At 42.6% G+C, this 23,469-nt stretch overlaps 1 protein-coding gene across 2 annotated transcripts in view; it reads left to right on the forward strand.

Moving 5' to 3' along the window:
* SCUBE1 (signal peptide, CUB domain and EGF like domain containing 1) overlaps positions 1 to 23,469 on the forward strand; it is a 169,062-nt gene that overhangs the window by 128,050 nt on the left and 17,543 nt on the right. For both annotated transcript variants that reach the window (XM_050325506.1, XM_050325507.1), the window contains 3 exons: positions 17,017 to 17,133; positions 19,525 to 19,647; positions 22,510 to 22,629. In XM_050325506.1, the coding sequence (XP_050181463.1) occupies positions 17,017 to 17,133; positions 19,525 to 19,647; positions 22,510 to 22,629 (360 nt within the window). The remainder of the gene's footprint in view (positions 1 to 17,016; positions 17,134 to 19,524; positions 19,648 to 22,509; positions 22,630 to 23,469) is intronic.

Genomic DNA, 23,469 nt, shown 5'->3' on the forward strand with positions numbered 1-23,469 from the left:
CATGATACTTTGACTGATTAAAACTGCAGCTTATCTGGTGCTGTAACAGATTAGTGCAAGCCCAGAGAATTTTGGGGCTGGACAAGTTCTTCCAGTCCCAGAAACGCTGGTTCTTCGGAGGGGAGGACAAAGTCATTTCCTGTTTGAAGTCTGAGGTGTTTGGACCCCAGAGACTGATTACAGCAGCCGTGGTGTGATGCCTGCTGTGTGGAGGGAGCACTGTGATAATTCAGTCCCTGCCCGGTGCTTAAGGTGATAATTGGTGCCTCATGCAGTCCGTGCTAATAAAGAGAGAAGGAAAGTGAATATAGAGCGAGAAATCAGTGATGTGTGAATCACCTGTACTCTGCTTCTCCTGCTGCACAAGGGGTATAGTTAGGGGAAGTGGTTGTGGTTATTAATGACAGGTCTGATGGAAAAATGTGTTTTGGGGTTAGTGACTCTTTTGGGATATAAATCATGCACAGGTTTGGTTTTTTTAACAGCCAGTCAACACTGACCATGGAACGTTAATGAGAGATTCAGGGAAATTTATTTTAGGCATATTGGCCTTTCCAGTGCTTGAAATAGAAAAGTCTTAATTTGTGTTTATGAAAGAAGCTGTTGTTCATGTTACATCTGTTGTTTTGATTCATAATAGAGTTTCTGTGATTTATGGTCTTTCTGTCTGCATTGCCTTTCTCCTCTGGTTTTCTTTTTTCCTTTTTTTTTTTTTAAATAAAGATTTCTTTCCGTTACTAATCAACATGTTTACAAAATACTCATTTAGGACCGTAGAAGTGTGCATTGTTTGAGGCTGAGTCCTCTTTAGTTCAGGTGGTCTCCCTTGTGTATAGAACGTTCATCTCCAAATGTGCTCATCATTAACATCAAGGAACAGATTCTGCTAACCTCGGGCAAAATGCCCATGGAAACAGCTGGTAAGCTTGCCCTTTTACAACCTGCAGAACCCCTGGATAAGACTTTGGATATTATTCACAGGAAGGAATCAGTAAAGAGCAAAGCCACAGAGATATAGTTCATGTTAGCAACATTTTTCAAACTGTTGGAAAATCCAAGTAAGCTGTTGCTGCATAACTTCATTTGTATGATTGTTGACTTCAGCACAAGGCTGAATTCATTCAATTTTACATGTTTCAGTAAAAAACCTCCTTCATATTCCCTGTGAAATTCTGAATTTGTCCCACCTCATGTAATTTCCTTGGTGTCCTTTCATTGTAGACCTCAGAGCTGACTTGGAGATTACAGGGAAATTGTATCAGTCCCAGACTTTGTTCTGGTTGTTTGCAGAGCCCCCACCCCATCACACCAAGTGCCTTACACACATTCATCCCCTCTGTGAGGAGGAAAGTATTCCTCTTTCAGTTTTTTAGGCAGGAAGGGTGAAGCCAAATATAGCAGCTTGCCTAAAATCACGCGTGGGAATGCCTGGGGAATAAACCTCCAGGTTTTGTGAACCTGCCCTCTGTGAATTTGCCTGTTACAAGTTTGTGTTTGGGTTTTTTTTTTTTTTCTTTTCTGTTCTTGCTCATATTCTCATATGAAAATCCACCGATTTTCCAGGAATTCTGCTCTCTTGGTGCCACCCTGCACGCAGAGGGCTTGTGTAAGCTGCCCTTGCTTTTGCAAAGGGCCTTGAAATGTCCTGCATTTGTCTGTTTACAGCCAAACCATTTTTAGCCCTGGCTGCAAAGAAAACCATTGTCAATCAGAGATTACTCCCGCTAGGGAGTGGTTCTCACGCTGTGGCTCCTTGTTAGACAAGGAGAATGTGGGGGGTTCCCTTCCCTTTCCCCTCCCCTGCATTCCAGCCGTTTAAAAGGAAACTTATTTCTAACCCAGAAGGTGAAGAATCCACATTGCCCTGCCAGTAATATTGTGGAGACTGATGCTGCTTTCCCAGAGTCTCTTTTTTAACCTAGACTTAAAAATAGGTCTTTTTCCTCCTTTGACAGTGAAATCACCCTATGACAACACAGCTTTATTTTAATTGATCCCTTAAGTCTAAGGTATTGTAAATTCTTGGATGCAGGAAGAAGTAGTTGGATCTGTTTGTATGAACTTAGCAAAAGAGGTCTGCCTCTCCTTTGAACATGTAATAAAAATAACATAGCTGTATTTATAGCGAGGAGAACTTGTGTTTGTAACCTTTTTGGTAATTAATAGAAGGACAACAACTCAGATCAGTTTTAGAATGACATCAGCAACAAGCAGACAGGCGAGACTTGCTGCAGTGAAATGAAGCTGCAATGAAAGTGTGTAAGCTCAGACATAATTACCTTAATCCTCAGCCAATATGAGTTTTAAAGCCAGTTAACTTAATTGCTTATTCAGTTTCTGTTTGTTGTGCAGTGATCTCGAAAAAAGATCAACAATAAGCAGCCTCTCTGCTCCACTCAAGTTCAAGCTTCATTAAGCACCCAGAAGAATGTGTGAAATTCTATCAGAAATAATTTTCTCTTCCTGCTCCAGGAATTGCTTTTTGCAAAGCAAGACAGTGAGAGACAGCACGCACATTTATCATAAATTTCTCCAGGGAGTGGCAGAGATGGAAAGATGTGTTACCCTGAGGAAAAACAAGCGTTCCTTGAGGAAAATCAAGGGCAGTTCAAGGCATTTGCATCATTCTAGTCCACTCACAGCTTCCACAGAAGGCTGAAGTGGGGCTTGGTGATTGCAAGAGCTCACAGACAGCGTGTTCAGCCATGAAGCAGCCTTTTCACCAACCATTTGAACTGACACAGGCACTGTAATAAAAGGAGGTGACCGTCCCCTGGGGCACGTGGAATACCTGCATGGCATTTTTGGGGCTTCTCTGAGGCCACAGGAGACAGCATTTTTTTTATATATGCTTTGAGGTATTGCCTGTTGGTTATTCTTTGTTCCCTTCCTACCAGATTTTCAACAGATGCACTGAGTGTTCTGTAGGTAGGCACTGGAACACAGGGTCTCACAGTCTGCTCTGGGCACTGCTGGTGTGTCTGCCCAGAGGAAATTTCAGTGATGCAGGTCTATGGAGCAGGAAATCCCTAAACAGCATTTGCCCCCTCGCTTCATGGGTATTGAATTTTTTCCCTCCAGTGATTTTCTGTGGGCACATTTTGCCTTTTAGTGCTAGAAAGGTGTCCAGGTACAGCTGATTTGAGTTGTTTTTCTCTCTCATTACAAGAGATAGGTTACAGGATATTACTTATCATCTCTAGCCATCCACACCTGGATTTTACTCATGATCTGGAACATTATTCAAATCCAGCCTCAGGCCTTCTGTGTTAACCTGCTGCACCACAGAACTGTAATCCATTCAGTCCTAAAATAACACTGTTAAATGAGAGACTGGCCATTTTTTACTGCCAAATAGCCCTTAGTTCCAGTGAATCTGAGGTGATTGGACCTAGCTGACTGACTCTGTGATTGATCTATTAGCAGAGGGATGCTTTAGATAGGGCTCCCAATGCAGAATTGTCAAGAAAAGCCTTATTTCATTCCAGAATGAGAGGAAGAAACACAGCACCTTGGAAAACACAGTAACACACTGTGATCCAGGGATCCTGCAGGCCTGGCCTTGAAACAGTGCCATAACATCCACCTTTTCATTTATTTGTGTGAAAGATGCCCTATTAGCCTTCCAAGGGTAAGATTTGAATCTCCCAGCATGGTATCTCCATTTTGAAAATGGGTGTGAAATGAGGGGTTAATCATACAGGGAAGGACAGATAGAAAGTGTTTGTGGGAATTATTTTTGGCCTGAAGAGGCCCATATAAAGATTAAGCCACAAAGATCTCACTATACTCTTCTGTATGGAACCATTGATGGTAAATATGGATGTATAGGACCAGTTTAATCCCGAATAAATCAGTGCATCCACACTGGCAGCACTGAATCACACTGGACATCTTTGACACAGGGTGACCAAATTAAGAAGTAAAACTGGCAAAGAGGTTTGCACCTTGGGCTGCATGACAGGGACCTGCCACTCACATTTGATCTTGAAACCCAGGAAAGCAACTGGCCTTGTCCCAGTCACAGAACCTGATGGAGGTCCCAGGATAAGGATACAAAGACAAGATGCCTTGATTTATGTAGTCACCCATCTGGGATTACTTAACAAAACACGTACACAGGGGTCAGGGCTGGAGCATCTGCCCCTCTCTGTCTCTCACTGCACTGTGGAAACAAAGGACAGGAGTATTCAGCTTTAAAATCCCGAGGAACTTCCTTGGAATGGCAGGACAGAGGAATTTTATGTCATGGTTCTGCCAGCCAAGCCAAGCTATCTTTTGCCTCACTTCTTGCCCTGAGTTATAGCTGAGTGTACCCTGGTGCAGTCCCAGGGGCTGTGAGGAACATTAAATGGGTGCAGCAGGAAAGAGCTGATTCAAGACTGCAGCTAACCCATGTCAGTGCTAGAACTGAGCTTTCATGTGAGTCAGTTTAAAACACAACAGGTCCCCCCAAATTCAATGCATCAGCATCATGGTTTGGCCAACTGTCCAGGGAAGAGTGTTGGAAAGTTTCATTGTTGGTCTAGCCCCTCGCTTCCCTTTTCTCCTTCCATTAAATATACGGAAAAGGAAGCAAATGTTCAATAAAAATAACATTATTTAGCCTTCCTCTCCTTTCTGGAGGGGCAATAATATACAGATGAGATTTTACTGCCTGGGTGTGGGGTTTTGTCTTAATATTTAAAACACATTTTTAGCCTAACCCACTCAAATCTCTTGCTGAAGTTGCCACCTTCGTGGTCAGGACCGAACTGTAGAGAGTGGAGAGCATTAGAAATCCATGAGGCTGCTGCTGCCTGTGTCCTTGGGAGGGAAGGAGATCCCAGAGAGCACATATGCTGTCTGGGGTGAGGAGCAAGCAGACTTAAAAGTCCCCTCATGGACTTTTTGCCTGAGTCTTCACGTGTATTTGCTGTAACTTTGAGGTCTTCAGCAGCCAGAGGAAATATTCAGAGCTCATTTTGCTCTCATTTATATCGAGGAGAAGGCTACTGTGCCCAGCAGAGTTGCAGTGCTGTCACACTAAAGGAAGGGTGAGTCAGTGCCCCTGTGGAGGTGATCAAAGAGAAAGGGATGAGGAGACTCAATCCATCCCCTATCAACATTCCCTTTGTGTGATACACGGGAAGGAGAGTGATTTTGCCTTGATGCACTCATCCACAGGACCCAGGAATGGCCTGGAGCTGTGCCAGGGCAGGGTCAGGTTGGATGTTGGAAAGAATTTCTTCCCCCAGAGGGTGGTTGGCACTGAACAGGCTCCTCAGGGCAGTGGACACAGCACCAAGGCTGCCAGAGCTCCAGGAGGGTTTGGATGATCCTCTGGGGCACAGGGGATCTTCCAAGGGATCATCTTGGGGATGGTCCTGTGCAGGGCTAAGGGCTGGGCTGGATGATCTTTGTGGGTGCCTTCCAGCTCAGGATGTTCTGTGATTCTGTGATCAGAGGGCTGTGCTGTAACTTGTAAAATACATCGACTTGGCAGAGGCTGATTTTCACCCAGTCCAGCTGGGTCTGGCCCAGGGTGTTTAATTGTGTGGACTCTTGGTATATAGACAGCAGTGCTGGTTCAGTTGTTAATACAGCTCAGAAACCAGTGACAGTCAGTGGCGTGCTGGAGGAGATACTGGGAGCTGCTGGTGGAAACCAGACTGGCCCACAGAGAGAAAATTCAGGATGATTTCCCTGTCACTGGTGATGTTCTCTCCCGATGCAGATTTTCTCTAAGGCGTTCTGTGCCACTGAGCCTTGCAAAAATATCTTGCTTCTGACAAGCACCATATTGCTCCTCGCATCAGATTAAAAAAATACTCTGCTGGGAAGCAACATGTTACACTGTCAATGAAAGGAATACTTTTCAAAATCCTTTCTGTTACACTTGGTGTCAGTGAGACTGTGAATAGTGGTGCATTTGCTGCCTCTGTGAGAAAAAAAAGGGTTGCAGGATCATACCCAGAAACAATAAATGCCCCAGGCATGAAGTAAAAACAGCTCTAGCCAGTACAAGTTTGTTTGCCAAGTGATAGTATCTGCCGTGTTGGTTGTAGCAATTAAGTCTGCTGAAACATGAAAACAAATACATCCCCCCCGCTCCCCACCTCCAGCTCTCCCCTCTGCAGCACAATGTTTTCATAAGTTAAAGGAGAATGTTCTTTGGAAGGAATATTAAACCTCACAATCTAGGCTTTAAATCAATTTCTGATGGGATGAGACCTAACGTGGGGAGGGCAGATGGGACAGATTATTCCACTTCTATTTTCCCATGAAGCCTCTGACACAGGCTACTGTTGGAAGTAAGATAGTAGATTAGTTTGACCTCGGGTCTCGTTCAGTATGGTAGCTCTTGCACTGTTAAACTCTCTAAAAGTATACTGCTATCAGATTGCTTTTTACAGCTCTGCCTGGCCCCCTCTCCTTGATGATGTGTGTGGGAAGCCAAGCAAAACGTTCCATTAGTGTTTAGAGAGAGAATTTGAGATACAATTTTCAGTTGATGCTGTAGGATTTATGATGTGTATGGTGCAGAAATGACTTCAGTGGACTAGAGTCACGTTGTGTATTAATGAATTACCAGGATATGAGTCAGCCTTGGAATAGTTTGAGCAGGAAGGTAGCATTCTTCCACAAACAATAATCTGTTGATAAATAATGCTGAAAGCTGTAATTCAATAGGAATTGTTTTTAAAGGGAATCAGAGAAAGACTATATGGATAGATATAATCACATTGATTAAGGTCAAGATAGCCTTTACCCTCATTATATATGTACAGAATTGCATTAGAATGACAACTCTGTCCCAAATATTCATTTTCCTGTGCTTGCAGCTCCACTCCTGAGGCTTTTAAAAGTGCCCTGGTTTGCTTATTTTGTTCTAATGAGAATAAAAAACCCTAACCCATAGAAATGAAGGGATGTGGTTTTCTTCCAGTAGCCATGTTACAAACTCTGCTGCTCTTTGTTGTGGTCACTTGGAGATGAGACCTGAGTCAGGACAAGTGAGATAAAACCAAAAATCTAAGCTCAGATATCGACAGGCAGTGGAATGGGGGAGTGTCTCCTGGGGGTTTGCTGGGTGGGGTTTTTTGATGCATTTTGCAAAGGACAGTGTTAGTGTTTTTGGAGGGATACATGCCTTTCTGGGCAGAGTTTTTCAGCAAGCTTTTGAAGCAGAGAACAGCAATTCTTGTGTTCTATTCAGCGGTCACTGACTTCAGCAGGAGGAGCTGGGAATTCCCAGTGAGGTCCACGGGAGGTGAAGGGCAGTGCTGCATTGGAGTTCTGGGCTGAAAACTGAAACTGTGTTGTTGTACTTGCTCTTTCAGCGCCGTCAAATAACACCAGGCACGTTTTCACCCAGACTGGTCCCCTGCTCCTGCAGGGAGTCTCACCAGCAGCTCCTGCTGAAGGGTAATGGAGACAAACACCTTAGCAAAGAGAACAGTTTTCTCTTTTCAGAAATGTGTCTAGAAATCCAGTGTATTGCAGGATAGAGGGAATATTCCTTCCTTGGCACAGAGGAGGGTAAGGCCTTTATTATGTTGTCTCATCAGGTTGTTAAGCTGCTCTTACAGAGTTGCTGTGTAAATAGTGGCCTCAGCAGAGTGCAGACTAGTAAACATGTTTGTGTTTGTAGGGAAACCAATAAAGTTTCTTTTAATGTGCCTGAAGTTTTTTTTTAATGTACTTCTCCTGATATATGGCTTCTCCTACCCCAAGCCCTTGAAGTAGTAGCAGAGTTTATTGCTATAATAGCAGTAGCTAACTCAGCTTGCCTTTGCCTTGGGAAATGATTGATATTGGAAAATGATACATGTTTGCTTATAAAATCTTGGCAATGTTTTGATGAAAGTGCTTTGTTTTCTTTAAAAACAAAACAAAACATTGGAAATAGTATTTAATTGCATTTTAGATTGCCCTAGCAAAACAATGGTGAGAGCACAAAGGTAACAGGAGCCAAAGCCAGCTGCCTCCTGCTGGGTTCCTCAGATTAGCAGGGGAACCTGAGCACAACAAAACCCTCATGTCACGGGCAAGGGATGGGGAAGATCCAGGGCAGGTAAGCCTAGACCCAAGAGAAAGGGAAGTCTGAGCATAGACACAACTTTGCCTCCAATTTCAAGATGTTCCTCACCCAGAAATTCAGCCTTTTGCCTTTCTTGTTGCCGTCTCCCTTTGTCCTTCCCCTCACGTCACAGCAGATTAAACCCTCAAAGAGAAAGCCAGGAGGCCTTCGTGTAGCTGGGAAGTGACTGTGTCCAGTTGTCACCTACAGAAATACCCACACAAGCAAACTGGCTCAAAAGGATCGATATTTTCATACCATAAATAATTTTGTTTCAGAATTTCATGCCAAAAACAATCTGTAGGTAACGTGGGGCAGCAGTGACGCAGATAAATTCAGTGTCAGAGATGCACTGAGGGTGTTGGTCCCGTCCAAAATACCACTGGTTGTAGCTGCAATTTCATTCTCTGGGCTGAATATTAAAACTTAAACTCAGTTTTAAGTCAGGCTCATTTGTCACAGCTCTGTTGACCTTTCTCTGATTTGTCATCATTAAAAAGTTGCACATGTACTTGGACTTGCTCTGGCCTTTCACCAAGCAGTTCCATCCCCTCCTGATCCCAGAGTGGGTAGATTTTGCAGCCCTCATGCTCAGCTTAACTCACTTTCTACTGATTTGAAAAGTAATGGGTTATAAAAATGAATAATACTGTTAAATGTACTTAGGCATGTTTTATAGTGTTATTGATACTATTAGCTTTGGTTGTATTTAGAAGATAAATGGTGCTTTACTCAGCTTTAAATCCTTGTAGTACATTTTTATATATTTTTATGTCTATTTTATTTTTTATTTATATATTTTAAAATCCTTCAGAAATCCCTTTAAAAATTGTTATTCACACAGATAACAGTAAACACGAGAAAACTGCCATGAGCTTGTGGTGAGGTTAAATGTGATACACTCGACAGAGAAAACCAATAACAGTTTGAAATCTTCCTTTCCAAATGCCTTAATAGAACACCTCCCCTGGCTCACTTTGTGCCTGTGACCTTGGGCAGACTTACTAATTTTATACCATTGTGTCTAGTTATTAGGAGGTTTTTTCCATGTTCCATAAGAGACCGGGCAAACTTTCTTACCTGAAAAAAAAAAAAAAAAAAAGAAGAAGAAAAAAAGTCCCTTTCTTTTTTTAACTCCACTGTTTGAAAGTCTCTGCAGAGCTGCCTCTGGTAATTGGGCTGCCTCTTTGCAAACCCTCTGGGGAGACTGCCTTAGCTGAGGGTTCTTCTGCCCTCTCTCCCCCTTCAGCGGGTGGGTGAGCCCTGAAGTTCCTTATCTTGGAGGATGTGAATGGTCAGGCTGAGGGTTTCCAGGGTGTGTCTGTGCAGAGGTGACGTACAGAGAGTGACACATGGCCGGATACACGGGCACCTTGGGGTGCAGTCTCACAGGAGGTGACCTGTCCTCACCTGCAGCACAAGTCTGTGGCCTCTCCCTGCCTCCAGAAGGTCCAACATCCAGTGCTGCTGGTCATTAAATTTAATACCAGGTTGACTAAGCTTTAGAACTCCCCTTGCAGTGCTGAGATTCAGCAGGCAGTTTTGCACAACCACGTTTAAAATGCTAGAAGAGGTTACTGTCTGCCAAATTGGCATTTCTCAGGTAATCCTTTACCATTATTCTGTTTTTTAGTTTGGTGCTCCGTGCAAAAAAAAAAAAAAAAGTGGGTGGTGGGGTCTTTCATGCTGCTGCAGGGAAAAAAATATCAGAAATCCACCCAACAGCAGAGAAATAATAATCAGTAATAATGGTGGTGATAATGATGATGTATTTCATTATAGAAGTGTCAAAAAGTTTTGGGCCAAACCCCACCATCTACAGTCAAAGAAACCCCCAAAGACCCCAGAGTTGGCTGCCAGTTTTTGCCTGACTGGAATGGCCAGATCCTGCAGTTTCCATCCCAAACCATAAATCTTCCCAGCCCCCCTCGGGAAAACCTTTGGTGCTCCCAAAGCAAGCCAACAATTCCACGGCTGGTGCAGGAGGCAGAGCAAAGGCAGAGAGAGTGGGAGCAGAGCTGGCCCTGCAGTGCTGGCAGGAGGGGCAGTGCGTGGTGGTCACTTCACTTGGCACGTGTGGTAAGGGGAACACCCAGGGGATAGACCTTTACTGCATTAAGATGTTGTTCCCCAGCCCCATTTCTGCAGACTCAGAGGAAGCCCCGAGGGAGGTTTGTGGAAAGGGAATGAGCTTGTGGACTCTGTGTGGAAGAAAAACCAAATACGGAATTTTCGGGAGGAAAAAAAAAAAAAAAAAGGAGAAAGGAAAATTAATTTGTCGATACGTGAGATCGCATAAAGCTCCCTTTGGAAGAGTTCCTAAAGAAAAGATTGTGTTTGCTCTGGAGAGGGAGCAAACAATTTAGGCCTAGAATTTTATTGCCAAGCCTCATTTTTTTAACCTGCTTTCCTTCTGTTTTCAAGCCCCAGAGACAGCACGGTGGTTCACAGAGAGTGCAACTGGTCTCTTTTGATAAGGTCTGATAGCAGAGATAAAGAAAACAAGCTGCCATTTGCCTTTAAAGACTCTTACTTGGAATCCTGCTTTCTTGTGTGTAGCCTCAGACCCAAGAAAACAGCATCTACCAAGAGGTACCTGGTAATTGCTGAAAGGAGCAGGTATTGCACTATACTCTTTTAAGAGAAAATATTCAGCCAAATGTAGCAATTAAAAAGAAGGATGCCAGTTTGAACTCTTCAAAATTAAACTGATGGAAAAGACTAAGGGTCCAGTCCAGGAAAACATCTAAACCCTTTCTGGAGCAGAGATGCTTTTGGAGGTTACCAAGCAAAATGCCAGGCAGAGGCTGCTGAAGTGCAGGGGGTCAAACTGAATGGGTATGGTCATCCTGCTGGCATTAAAATGCACTCATTCTTCCAAAATAAATATCCAGTTTGTGGATTTTGTCTTGGAAGATGTTATTTGATTTCTGACATGTGAGAACACACGGTAAGAGGAGAGATCAGGGGTGCCCAGATATTCCACAGAGCAAAATGAGAGTATCTGAGGTGATCAGACCATAATGATAAACAACAGATTACTGTGGCTCCCTAAACTGCACTTGCAGCCAGAGCTATACAGAGTGTTAACACTGCATTTAGTACTGCATGAAGACAGAAAGACATGGCCTTGGACTTGTCCTTCTCTGCTGCTCTGTGCCTGTCCCTGAAGCTGAGCAATAGTCATGTCACTGTGCACTGCTACATCCTTGAAGTATCTCCTCAGTGGGATGCTTGCATTGTCACAGGTTTCTGATTATTTGTTGCCTCTGTCTCGACTATATTTTGCAGGTTTCTTTTCGCTGTTTATATACATTTATTTGCTTTGCTACCTCTCTGCATTCTAACAAATCATCTCTAATAAAAAGCACATTTCCTTGCAAGCAGAATCAATTGCCTTCAGAAGTCTTTCAGTCCCTGATTAGTGGGTTGCATTTGGTCTTCACTAATCACATAGTTAACTCTGAGCAATAAAGTTCTTAAATAAATAAATGCTCTGGTCCAAGTCAACCTTAAGTCATAATGCACAGTTTCCCACTTAAATTTCTGAAATACAAGATGAGACTGTGCTGCTTGGGCACTTAAATTCACATTAAAAGTATAGCCATTAATGGCAGATCTGTTTTTCTTCCTGCAGGTCATTAGTATGTTATTAACAATTAAGTCTCAGCAACAAGTTGCCTTGATTGCAAGGCAGTAATGCAGTGGGAAGTCGAAATGGGTGTGGGTTTTCAATTACTTTTAAAGGCTTGGGGTTATGGCTTTTTTTTTTTTCCTTTGCCTTTGTGTTAGCCTGCTCCAGAAGCACTCGGTGGGAAGGTAATGAAGTAGAGGATTTGTACATTACTACATCTTTCCACGCTTCCTTTTCATTGGTTTTATTATTGCAGACTTTGAAACATAAGGAGAAGTCAGCCCTAAGCCATTCCTTCTGGTCAGGGGTGGATGTGTGTTAGAGAGCTCTCAGATGGAGGGATGCATTTTTACTAACTGTGAACAGGGGCAGGTCACCGTGGATCAAAAAAAAACGTGAGATGTGGTGGAAACCCCATCACGGGGCAGAATAATGCCTTTCCCAACACTGGGTTTAAACCACCATTTGCTGGAGAACAGAGCTTGAATCACGACTCCCTGTGGCCCAGCAACCACTACTCAGATTAAGATATGTGGTTTCCCTTCATGTCTGTCAAATATTGTTGGAAGGCAGGCTGGCTGGGCTCTGAAGTGAGCAGCGTTACATGGGTGGTATCAGTTCCCTGCAGGAACTGGAGGGGAGGGGGGGGAGGAGAAGACAGAATATAACTTCCAGCCAAAATACATACAAAAAAGCATTAGTGTTTATTTTAAAAACATCATGTAACACTTCTTTAGAGTTCCTATGTATGGGTGTGCTTAATGAATGGGAACAAGGGAAGGCTCTGTTCCTCAGAGGAGCCGATAACTTGGAAGCCGAGAAAGGTGAACGCGAAACGTTCTGACTAACCCTGAGCTTGGCTTGTGTGCATGACCTGGGGTACAAATGAGCCCACAGTTGGCTTGGGGGTTAAAAATAAGCCAGGGCTGTGTGAGGTGGACAAAACACAACTATATATTGGGAGTGTGTGGACTCAAGAGTGTAACAGCACCTCGAAGTATTGCTGTGATGTCATGACTATTTTTGACTGATGTACCAGCATTCAGGGTGTCATGAGCTGCTTCTGCTGATGAAGGAGTTGCTAGTAGACACAGATATTTCCTTTTCTTTTTGTTGTACATTCCATAGCTGAGCAAAAAGTATTCATTTTCTATTTTACTTCTGTTTGAAATGGTGTATATAAATTTATGTGTTTTGCATATATGCAGTGATCTAGTGCATACTTCATGTCTCGCCTCACCAGACACAGATAAATCACATATAAGATGTGTCACGCAGATCAAATATATCATTACAGCCTGAACTCTGTCACAAATCCCAGTTATAGCTTTTATTGATTGTCTTTGAGCCCCCCCGTCTCGTTCTCTGGAGCACAAATAGCACCGTCAAATACCAGTGATCTCTCCTTGCCACTTTTATTTTCAGATCACAGGGCAAAATACTCCAAGCAGCAAGGCCAAACTCTTCTTGAGTCACGATATGTGGCCTGTGTTTAGGGAGGAGGTTCCCAGCCAGTGGAAAAGAGAAGGAACTTGAATGAGCATGGAAAATAAGCTGCTGTATTCGCTGTTCCCTCAGGTCACCTCTGAGACACATCTGTGTGAGGAGACTTTAGAAGAAATTTGATCTGTGGTAGCTCCCTTCTGGAGATAGAAGACTTGGCTTTCCAGTACTGACAACCTGACACCCACTTACTAACTTTGCATTCAAGAAAAATAGTGATTATTAAGGGATCGTTTAACATGTGAAAGCAGGGGGGAAAAAAAGAAGCTAAGTATGATTGAAAAACCAACAATAAAATCCAAATGCTGACTTGAAATAATGGGAACCCAGCCAAACTAATATTATCAAGTGTGGCCACCGCTGCCAGAAATTGCTTCCCTCAAAAACCCAGGGAAATCCTGCTCTTTTATTAAACCATTGAACAATCTCTTCAAGTTGAATCCCTTCTGTGCAAAAAGCAGGGAGTGCTTGCACTGTTCAGACGTTCTCTTGGCAGATGGGAACATGGAGTGCTAGAAGAGATGTTGGACTTTATTCAGCCTGAGGTGATGCCTTGATGTCATTGGAAACAGGGGCTGGAAGTTGACCCGTCAGGAGCATAGGAAGAGGTCTGGGACTGCCCATGGATCAGTGGTGGAGATTGGAAGGGGCCTTTGGAGCTCCTCTGCTCCAGCTCCTGAACTTGGCATTTCCATTGAGCCATCTCCTGTGAAACAGGGAGGTCCTGCTTTATATGTTTTTATATAGATTTTATATGTACCATCAGTAATCCAAAAAAAAAAAAAAAAGCTGTCAGGAAACTAATCAAGTACTATAAGCAATGAATTTAGCCCCATAGTCCCTGTAAACTTCAAACAGCAATGCTGTGAAGACATCTCTTCATGTGCTGAAATGGCACAGCAGCCTGTGCAGTGATGGATGTGATGTGAATTCACCTGCAGTGGTGAGTGTGATAGGAATTTTTGACTTGATGTCAAATAACTGCATTAGCAAATCTGAAATGTTCTGACAGAGCTTGGACTATTTCTGAATTTACGCCAAATTCAACTAAAAATAGAATACAAACTTCAGCCTCAGGTTGAACTTTTCCACCGCAGCTCCTTGAAAACACAACGCTTTGACTTTTCCTGTTGAAACAGTTAAAAATCTTCATTTAAATAACTTTAAGTTGACCCAGAAAATTAATTTATCAGTATTTCTTCTGCCCTGTGGGAGGGGGGAAATTCAGAGCAGCACAATACAAAAATGTGTGTTTGGGGAGGGTGATTTGACCAGAAAGCTGAAAGATAAACTTTTTGTTCTCAGTGCTCCAGTTGCAATCTGCCACATCTCTGCCTTTGGGCTTTTTTTTACTCCTCTTCAGTAGGTGAGGCTACTGGATTTTTTGCAAAGGAGACAGGATTTAGATCCCTACATTTTTTCCCAGTTGTTGTAGTAAGCAAGGGCTGCAAAGGGGTAATTCCTGACTTCTTGTGTATCTTATGAGAGAATATTGTGAGTTGGAAGGGACCCACAGGGATCATCGAGTCCACTTTCAAGTGAGTGGCCAATACAGGGATCAAACCCACAACTTGGTGTCATTAGCACCTCAGGATAAAGGTATATGGGAAACAAGCACATCCTTTCAGGCTCAGTTTGGAGACCTAATTATGAAGCACCACAGAGGTGTCAGCGCCAGCTTCAAAGTTTCTGGGAGCCAGGGGATATGACAGCGTCCAGAGAGCACTGATTTCAGAGTTTAAAAAGAAAAGGGGGGGCGGGGGGAGAAGAGGATTTCAAGGATTTTGGCATCCTGTATCACACCACCGGTTTCTTGTAGTGAGGAGTATGTGGCGCATATTTTTCCCTTTTCTATGCCAAGTGCTGAATTCCTCAGGGGACTGGTGATTGTGCAGACAGGGCTCTGCTGGCTCCCTCGGGCAGTGCCCAGCCCTGCCTTCCCCAGCCAGCAGGAGAAGGGGCTGGGGGTCAGCAAGGGAAGTCCTCGTGGAGCCTTCCCGCGTTCCACAAGCCAAAACAAGGTGCTGAGTTGTGGGGTTTTTTTTTTTCCTATTACATCTTTGTGATAGAAATGCATTTGTCCATCCTGAGTGCCTGTTCCTCGGCAGGCAGATGACTGGTGGTGTTATTGGGCAGAGGGATTTGCATCCTTCCTAATGTGAAACAAGAAAAGGGCCCAAGCCCCACAAAGTGCCGTGTGGGTGAAAGCAGCTCATAAACCCCACTGACCAAACTAGTCCAGGGTAAGATCACTGCTGAGAAATATGAAATTGTAGTTTTGAAAAAGAGCCTTCCAGGGCAAGGCAGAGGCCAGAAAACGAACTGCTTTTGTGAGTTTCCCGAGGTTACCCGTGAATGAAACCATGATGTATGATTTGGCTTCTTAGGCATTAAAAATCCTTTATAACTGCAATGTTCATTCCCCAGTGATTTTACTTTGTGTATTTATTTTGAGGAAGCTGAAACAGTTTGCCATTTACGTGTGTTCAAAAGCTGCGTATTACCGAGACTATAAAGGAAACCTTTAAAAGAAATTACTTTCAGAACTCAAATAATGATATTTTAAAAGACATAGGAAAATGCATTAAAAATTAAATGGATGTCAGAAAGAGAAAATCTCAGTTGTTATTTTTGTGGCTTGCTTGTAGTAAGTGACTGTGATGTACACATAAAACCGGGTAGCACAGATTTTTGTTCATCATGTTTATTTTATTTTGTGTTATGCATTTGCCTGAACAGTTGCTTCCCACGTTGTGAATTATCTTTTGTGTGAATGTTTTGAAACATTTAAAATTGGAGATTGTATAAAAATAGAGCTGTTTACGACGTTCTAAATTTGTGCCTAAGCTCTCACACAGATTTTTGGATTTGCGTACACATGGAGAAAATCTTGATTTTATACTTCTTGCAGTTAAGTGTCTGCATTTATAATAGCAAGATGAGACCCAAAATGTTTCATTAAACATCAAAACTGTGTAAATAATACTTGGATCTAGGAATACAGTGAGTTGTCAAGTTTTTACAGGCACCCACAGCTTTCCAAGCATGTACAATATGAAAGTCCAAGTCATATATTGTAATGGGGTTGCTCAGGTTATGTTCTTAATAAGTAACTCTAGAAAGTGTGCAAAGTGTTACAGGAATATTATTCCATTCATTTATATCTCAGGAACACTGGAGGAATGAGATCCGTTGAAACTACCACTCTCAAATAATGCCATTGTATTAATTTCTCTGACCTAAACAAAGAAAAATTAAACCCTGAAAAGAATGTGGTTTTTTTTTTAAAAAACCAATTGTTTAAGGATAAAATTAACTCTGAAGTGCCATTTTGCACAGATTGCTGTTTAAGGTGCCTTTACTTTAACCATTTTCTGTAAGTCTGTTCTGTCGTGACTGCTGGCAGATAAACCTCTGTAGCTGCTGCAGGTCTGTCCTGGTGGCCAGGGTGTCAGAGGAATGGTCAGTGGAAGAGGGAACGACCTGATTCAACCCAAAACTTTTTCCCGTTGTGCCACTAACCCCCCAAAAGTTGAACAGTCCCCCAGCCCTGCCGGGTCGGTGCGATCAGAAGTTAAAGGTTGCCATCTAATGGTGAATGTACATAATACAATCTGAGGGTTTTTTTCCCAAATTATCTTTCCTTTCTCTAAGTACCTGTTAAGTATTTCCTTTATAAGGCACTAAAGGAATCGTTTTATTCAGATTTTACATGGGATTAAAGTAATAAATATCTTGCTGCTTTATCAGTATCAAGGGTTTGCAACTGAATGTTTAGCTGAACTCTAATTTCTCGCTGCTTTTTCTGTTAATTCAGATATAGATGAGTGTTCATTTGAGAGGACCTGTGATCACACCTGTATCAACTACCCTGGAAGCTTTGAGTGTCTCTGCCACAAAGGCTACACCCTGTATGGACTGACACACTGTGGAGGTTTGGAAACTTGAGTTTTGCTCACGTGTGTGTTTGTTTGCTCCATGAATGTTTATTGAGCCGAAAATTTTTTCAGATCGAGGTTTTAGAACTGAGGATGATAAAGCAATAAAGTTAAAATAGAGCTAAAAGAGCATGAGCTGGGCATGACTAAAATTTGCTGGGATAGGTTTTTGATTGTGTTTAACACACAGGTCAGAGGAGATCGAACGGGTTTTTTGAGGGGTTTGTTAAGTGTCTCAAGTCCGAATTGTGGATCTTAACCAATCAGATCAGCATTAAACAAACAAAAGTGAAAAGAGAAAACTGTAATAAAACCTGAAATCCCTGAATCTAAATTACACATTAGAAAATACTGACAACCAAAAAGCTCTCCTTGGTGTTTTTAAGTGTAAAACTAAATGGTTTTGTTCAGTTTAATGATGGTTAATAAATAGCTACTTAATTATTCAAATTATTCAATATACAATCTTAAGTAAAGCTTACATCATACTATTAACAAAGCCTTGGCTTTAAATCCATGAGGCCACTGCTAATGATGTCTCTGCCTGGCTGCTTTTTTGGGAGAAAGGTGTAGGAGATGTAAGTATCCTGTGAATTCACTGTACAGTAGAGGCAGGCAGGAAGAGAAATAGGAGTCCATCTAAGGAAACAGTTTGGGGAAAGACTCCACTTGAGGGCAGTTCTGAAAGCAGAGTCAGAGTCTGAAAGTTTTGGGGACCTGTGCTAAGTGTGGCGTGGAGAGACTGGTCTTCAGTTTCACTGTTAATTCCTTAGTGTCATAATTTAGGGAAAGCCTCAAAGATTGGGGTCTGGCCTCGGTTTTTAAATGACCTTCAGCCTCAGTTCAGCTTCAGCCTTTTAAATAAGGCTGAAATAGGACCAGAACTCTTAACTGGAAATAGTCAGTGCTGAACTTCAGGCAAAACCAGAACAAGATCCAAGCCTCCTGCTTTTTTTCCATAATGAACAAATCCAAAATCACAGCTCAGAATCCAGACTTATCCAGACCCTGAGCTTTGCCACTCAGGCCTATCTTTAGTTTTAGTCAGCCCCTTGAGAGAGATGTTTACAGTGGAACAAACAACTTCCCCTGGCACTGAGCAAAAGTGAAAACTGGGGTGAAATAATGAGAACCTTCCAAAGGATGTGGTGCAGGCTGACCTCTTACTAAGCTTTCTCTCCATCTTGCTTCCCCTCTACTAGGAATCAATAAACCACATGGAAATGTCCTTGTTCTGGGCCTTTTTATGCTGAGGGGCAGCTCTTGTTGCTCTCTCTCAGGCTCTTCTCATGGCATCTCTTGTAAATAGAAGTTGTGTGTCGTAAGGGGATTTTTTAGAAGGGCAGTGCTAGTGCTTCCACTACCTGTTTATGTAAAGGGTTTTTCTGGGACTCTGCCTTGTCAGTTTTTGGGACTGCTGACCCAGGACCTCCAGAAGTCCTGACTCTGGCCCAAAAATCGTAACGTTGTCTAGAGACGTGCCTGTTGTATGAAGGTCTCTTTCCCAGTTTCTTCCATGCATGTAGTCCGTGTTTTCTAGATTTTTGCTTAATCACACAGGCTGAAATCTTGCATCAGAAATTCTGGATTCCACAAGGATCATCGAGTTCAGCTCTTAAGGTCCATATGGGGATTGAACCCACCACCTTGGTGTGATTAACCTCCCCTCACCAGAGGAGAGATCTGCCTCGTTGGCACAAGTGTATAAATGCTGAGTGAATAGGCTTAGAAAGGATATACCTCACATTGGCTGAATACTTTTCTGAAGCACCAGAATTTGAAAGATTTTATGTGGGACATCAGTGATGACATACACAGTAACTTCTTTGCCTTCTTGCAAGCTTTCACCTTTTATTTTTATTCAAGGAGTAGAAATCTAAACTACACTTGAGCCGCTAGGATTTTATTGAATCCATCATTTCCTCCTTCACATGGATCATAAAAGCAAACCCTGGGAATCACTGTGGAGAATTTATCTCCCTGTTTTGCACAAGTGACCCAATCTCGCAGATGTTCGTGCCTCTGACGTTTTTCTCTGTAATGCAATATGCATTACTGTCCAGATGCTGCAGAGACTTTCGAGCATGTTTTGTATCTTGTGAGGACTTCCAAGAATTTCAGTGTAACTACTCCTGGCAAGTAAATTGTGTTATATGCATAAATCCTTGAGAGAGCAGGAGCTTTACATGGGTCTGAGGACAACAAAGAGAGGCAGTAGGCACTAAAGGTGGTTGGCATGGGCATTGCCTGCCTTTATACATGTTGACAGAGACTCAAATATAAAAGATAGAGTAGAAAGAGGTTTCCTTATGCACACATTACCTTGGTGCACAGTATATGTTGGTACATATGGTTAACACTCCTTGCAACTCAACTTATGTTTTCAGATATTGATGAATGCAGCATCAGCAATGGTAGCTGTGACTATGGGTGCCTTAACACCATGGGGAGCTATGAGTGTGTCTGCCCACCTGGAAAGAAACTGCACTGGAATAAAAAGGATTGTGTTGGTAAGTGTGGAAGCCTGGACTGTGGTGATGCTCCTGTTCTCAGGAGAGTGGAAAAGCCCTTGGTTTTGTCTGGGAGATGCTGCATTTTCACAGTGTAGAGCCTCAAATTAATTCTATAAACTCAGATAACACCTTGGTCCTTTAGGGGTCCATGGGCTAGGATAAAACTGCAGGTAGTTCAGAGAACAGGCAGTATGTTGAATTTTATTTGTGTAGATTTTTTTTTAAGGTTACAAGTCCATTCAGAGAAAAGTAGTGTAATTAGTATTATCTTATGTATTTTATACTTTTGTCCTTAATTTATCCTTTTTGCATCTCTATAATGTCAGTTATAAAGCTATTTCCCTCTAAGATGAATTTAGACTATTCAAAACATTTACCTGTTTACAAGTAGAACATGGTATTAAGATTAATAATCTACATTCACAGCAGCACACCCCAAATTTTCAAGTTATCTCCAAAGGTATCCTGCCTAATATAAAGTACTGACACAAGCTGTGTCTAGAGACTTAATCACAATGAGCACAAATCCTGAGACCACTAAAATTATGGCCCTTGACCTGAATTTCTGTATCCTTTAAATAGATGACTGTTTTTTCTGGGATCTTATTTGAAGCACAGCAAATCTTGCTCATGGCCACAGCCATTCTGATTATTTTCCCTGAGATTTTAATTCTGTTGTTACATTTTTAACGGGAATGCCATAGCTTGGGTTTTTCACAGGCAAATTTGGGGGCTGAGGGTTTTGTTTGCTTGTTTTGGGTTTTGGTTTTGGTTGGGTTTCTTTTTAAGCACAAATAACTTCTCAGATATATTTTGGGTGATGCCTAATACCTGACAGGGAGCAAGACAGAGCAAGAAGGGGGGGACCTTATTACTTCAGAGAACTATATATTGCTTACCTTTATATGTATCTTACCTTCCCTGCTGTATAGAGAACTAAGTGTTGTAACAGTGAGAAACAGATAACTCTGTTTCTTAGTTATCCACCAGTTCTCCCTTGCAACGTGCCAGTTATTCCTCTGGAAAGGAGCTTGTAAATTAGCAGCAGGGACTCAAGTTTTTGGAGGTGTGGTATGAAGTCAGACTACAGAAGTTTTGAGCTGTATTCCCTCTCAACCTACTAAGAATGCTGTTCCCATTTCCCACTGGAAGCATTTTCCTTGCTGTAAATTTCTCCTCATTATTTGCAATACTCTGCTGGAAGATGGGAAATAGAACCCCCCTCTCTATTGATGCACACCATTGTGTTTGATTACTTTAATGAGGCTTAAAATGAGTGTCATCTCCCTGTTGATCGCCTGCCTTTATTCCCATCGTCGTTGAGAGGAAACCACATTCACCATTGTTATAAAAGCACAATAAAAAGCAGGTGAATTATATTCAGTGATCCTGAATGCCACAATTTGGAGACATTTGCAGTAACAAAACCCTCTTCTGCTCAGCAGTGGCGCTTCGTGCTTTGTTGTCTCCTCGGTCCAAGGAAATAGTTTCTTTAAAGACATCACCAAAGCAATATAAAAGACCTTAGGAGGGAGATAAGTGGAGGATGATTATTCCCATACTTGAGATGTGAACATCAGGCGTGTTTATGGGACTTGTATATATTTATATTTAATGAGCAGCGAGGCCAGGAATATGAACCAGCTGGGTGGCTGCTGGGACCCTTCCCCTGCACTCAGGCCAAGCCAGGCAGCCTCTTCTGGATACAGAATTTGAATTGCTCTGGTCATGCCAACTTTACTGGACTTCTCCCAAACCCTGGTGGAGCCAAACCAGTCTGATCTCAGAAGTAACCCCAGCCTTGGTGTGGGTTCAGTGGTGAGCTGACAGGGAGGGAAGATGACATTTGCAGTAGCCTGGTGAGCTGTGAGAAAAACCAAGAGTCAGCCACAGCCCACCTTGTAAGGGGAGCATGGTTGGGAGAAGCAGCAAGAGAAGCAGCTGGAGAAGAATTATGTCCCTGAAATGGCCTTTCTGTGGAGCTGAAGCAGACACCTGGCTGAGATTTACTGAGATTTAACCAGCTGATGCCTGAAGAGGTGCCCAGCTGCGCTCCGTGCAGAGGTGAAATCTCGGGGAATAAAGGAGGGAAGCAGCGAGGCTGCCTCAGGGATGGCACCTGCCAGCTGCAACTGGGAAAGAACCTTGTCATTTGGGGGTGAAAAAGGATGCACTTCAGCAACACTTCAGTCCAAAAAAGCGATACATTACAGTGAATGCAGGCTTATGATCATCAGTGTCATCACCTCGGGGTGCAGCACAGAGACTGCTCTGATGCGTTGTAACAACTTCGTGTGTTTCCAGCCAGAGCACTGGGCTAAAGTCTGTGAGAGTGAGAGGAGTGGAAAACACGATTTTAGTGGTTCATCTGAATAACCAAGTCTTTGTGAGGGTGACTCCTCGTGCACAGTGTGGTAGCTGGGCTGTTGAACCAGAGAGCTGTGCCTCCAAAGGGGGGGGAGAGGACATCTCAGGTGATGAGCGTTACCTGTTGCTTCTGAGATGAAGATGTGCCCACGAAACTGTGCCCACAGAGACTCCTGCCTTCCAGAGTGAGATCCGGAGCCATGGGTGGGTGGTCCCAAAGCAGAGGACAGGAGGGAAAGACCGATCTAGAGTTTAGGTCTAAAAACGTGGAGGAGTTTCACTTGCAAGTACAAGCTCAAGATCCAAATCCAGATCCTCTCTCCCTAATATTTTCTTACTTCAGAAATGCCTGCACCTGTCATTTTGGGGTTTTTTTTAGCACTTCTGCCTCTCCTCACCACTGTATCCAAGTATAAGCACAAGGTTCTGGGTTGGGCAGTGTCTGATTTTCTTTTTTTTTTTTCATATTTCTCCTTATTTTTTTCTCCTCAGAGATGGTGAAATGTCTCCCAAATGCCAAACCAGCTCCCAAGGCTCAGCTGGTGTGTAGTAAGACAGGAGGCATAGAGAGCTGCTTCCTGTCATGCCCATCCAACACTCTTTTTGTTCCAGGTTTGTAGAAGGCATTTGCCCTTATAAGTCTAGAATCGTGACCTGATGATTTTTCTCTGTTATTGCATTCCTGATTCTTGCATTCAGTTTTTGTTATGGACAAGGGGAAATGAGCAACACATCGTTATATATATTAAATTGGGCCAGATATGCACATCAGTAAACACAAGGAGAGCTGATTGCCAGTTCCATGAGAGGTTTGGTCCTTCCTTGTTTAATTTGAGGTGTCATTTGCGGGGGTGGGAAAATTCTGACAAAAACCTGGGAGACACATCCACCTTAGCCAGGATGGTGCACAAGAAAAATTGCAACATATTGAATTGCTGTGTCAAAAGGGAAGAAAAAAATGGATTTCAGTGAGTTCCTGCTGCTTTTTAGTGCCATATTTTTCAGCTTGAATAGAGTCTCCCCCCCATTTTTCTTTTTTTTAATGATTTGCTACAGTTAATTTGCATCTACACAGTTTTTCAGGGCAGGGTAGGTGTTGCTATTGCTTTTTCATAGATATTCTGGCACAGGATTATTTTTGAGTGTCTCTGCTTTTCATGTTAGTCCTGGCACAATATGCAGCAGAGCTGTTCACTCTTTATTTACAGTTTAGCAGAGATTGCTGGAACTGTGCATTTGTCTAATTTGTAAGCAGCAGTACACAGTTTGATCTGTGCAATATGTAAACCCTGTTATGGTTCTAAGTGTATTATTATTGTTTCTGCCAATAAATTCTGTCGGAGCCTGAAGCTAAAATTATTGTGAAAATACATGGTTTATTTTTTTAAATTATAGGGATGATCAAAGCAGAAAGACTCTGCCATGGACAAACACAAAATATTTTCTACTTCT

Source organism: Myiozetetes cayanensis, unplaced genomic scaffold, assembly GCF_022539395.1.
Source record: "Myiozetetes cayanensis isolate MyiCay16 unplaced genomic scaffold, myiCay2020 scf3, whole genome shotgun sequence".
NCBI classification, from domain to species: domain Eukaryota; kingdom Metazoa; phylum Chordata; class Aves; order Passeriformes; family Tyrannidae; genus Myiozetetes; species Myiozetetes cayanensis.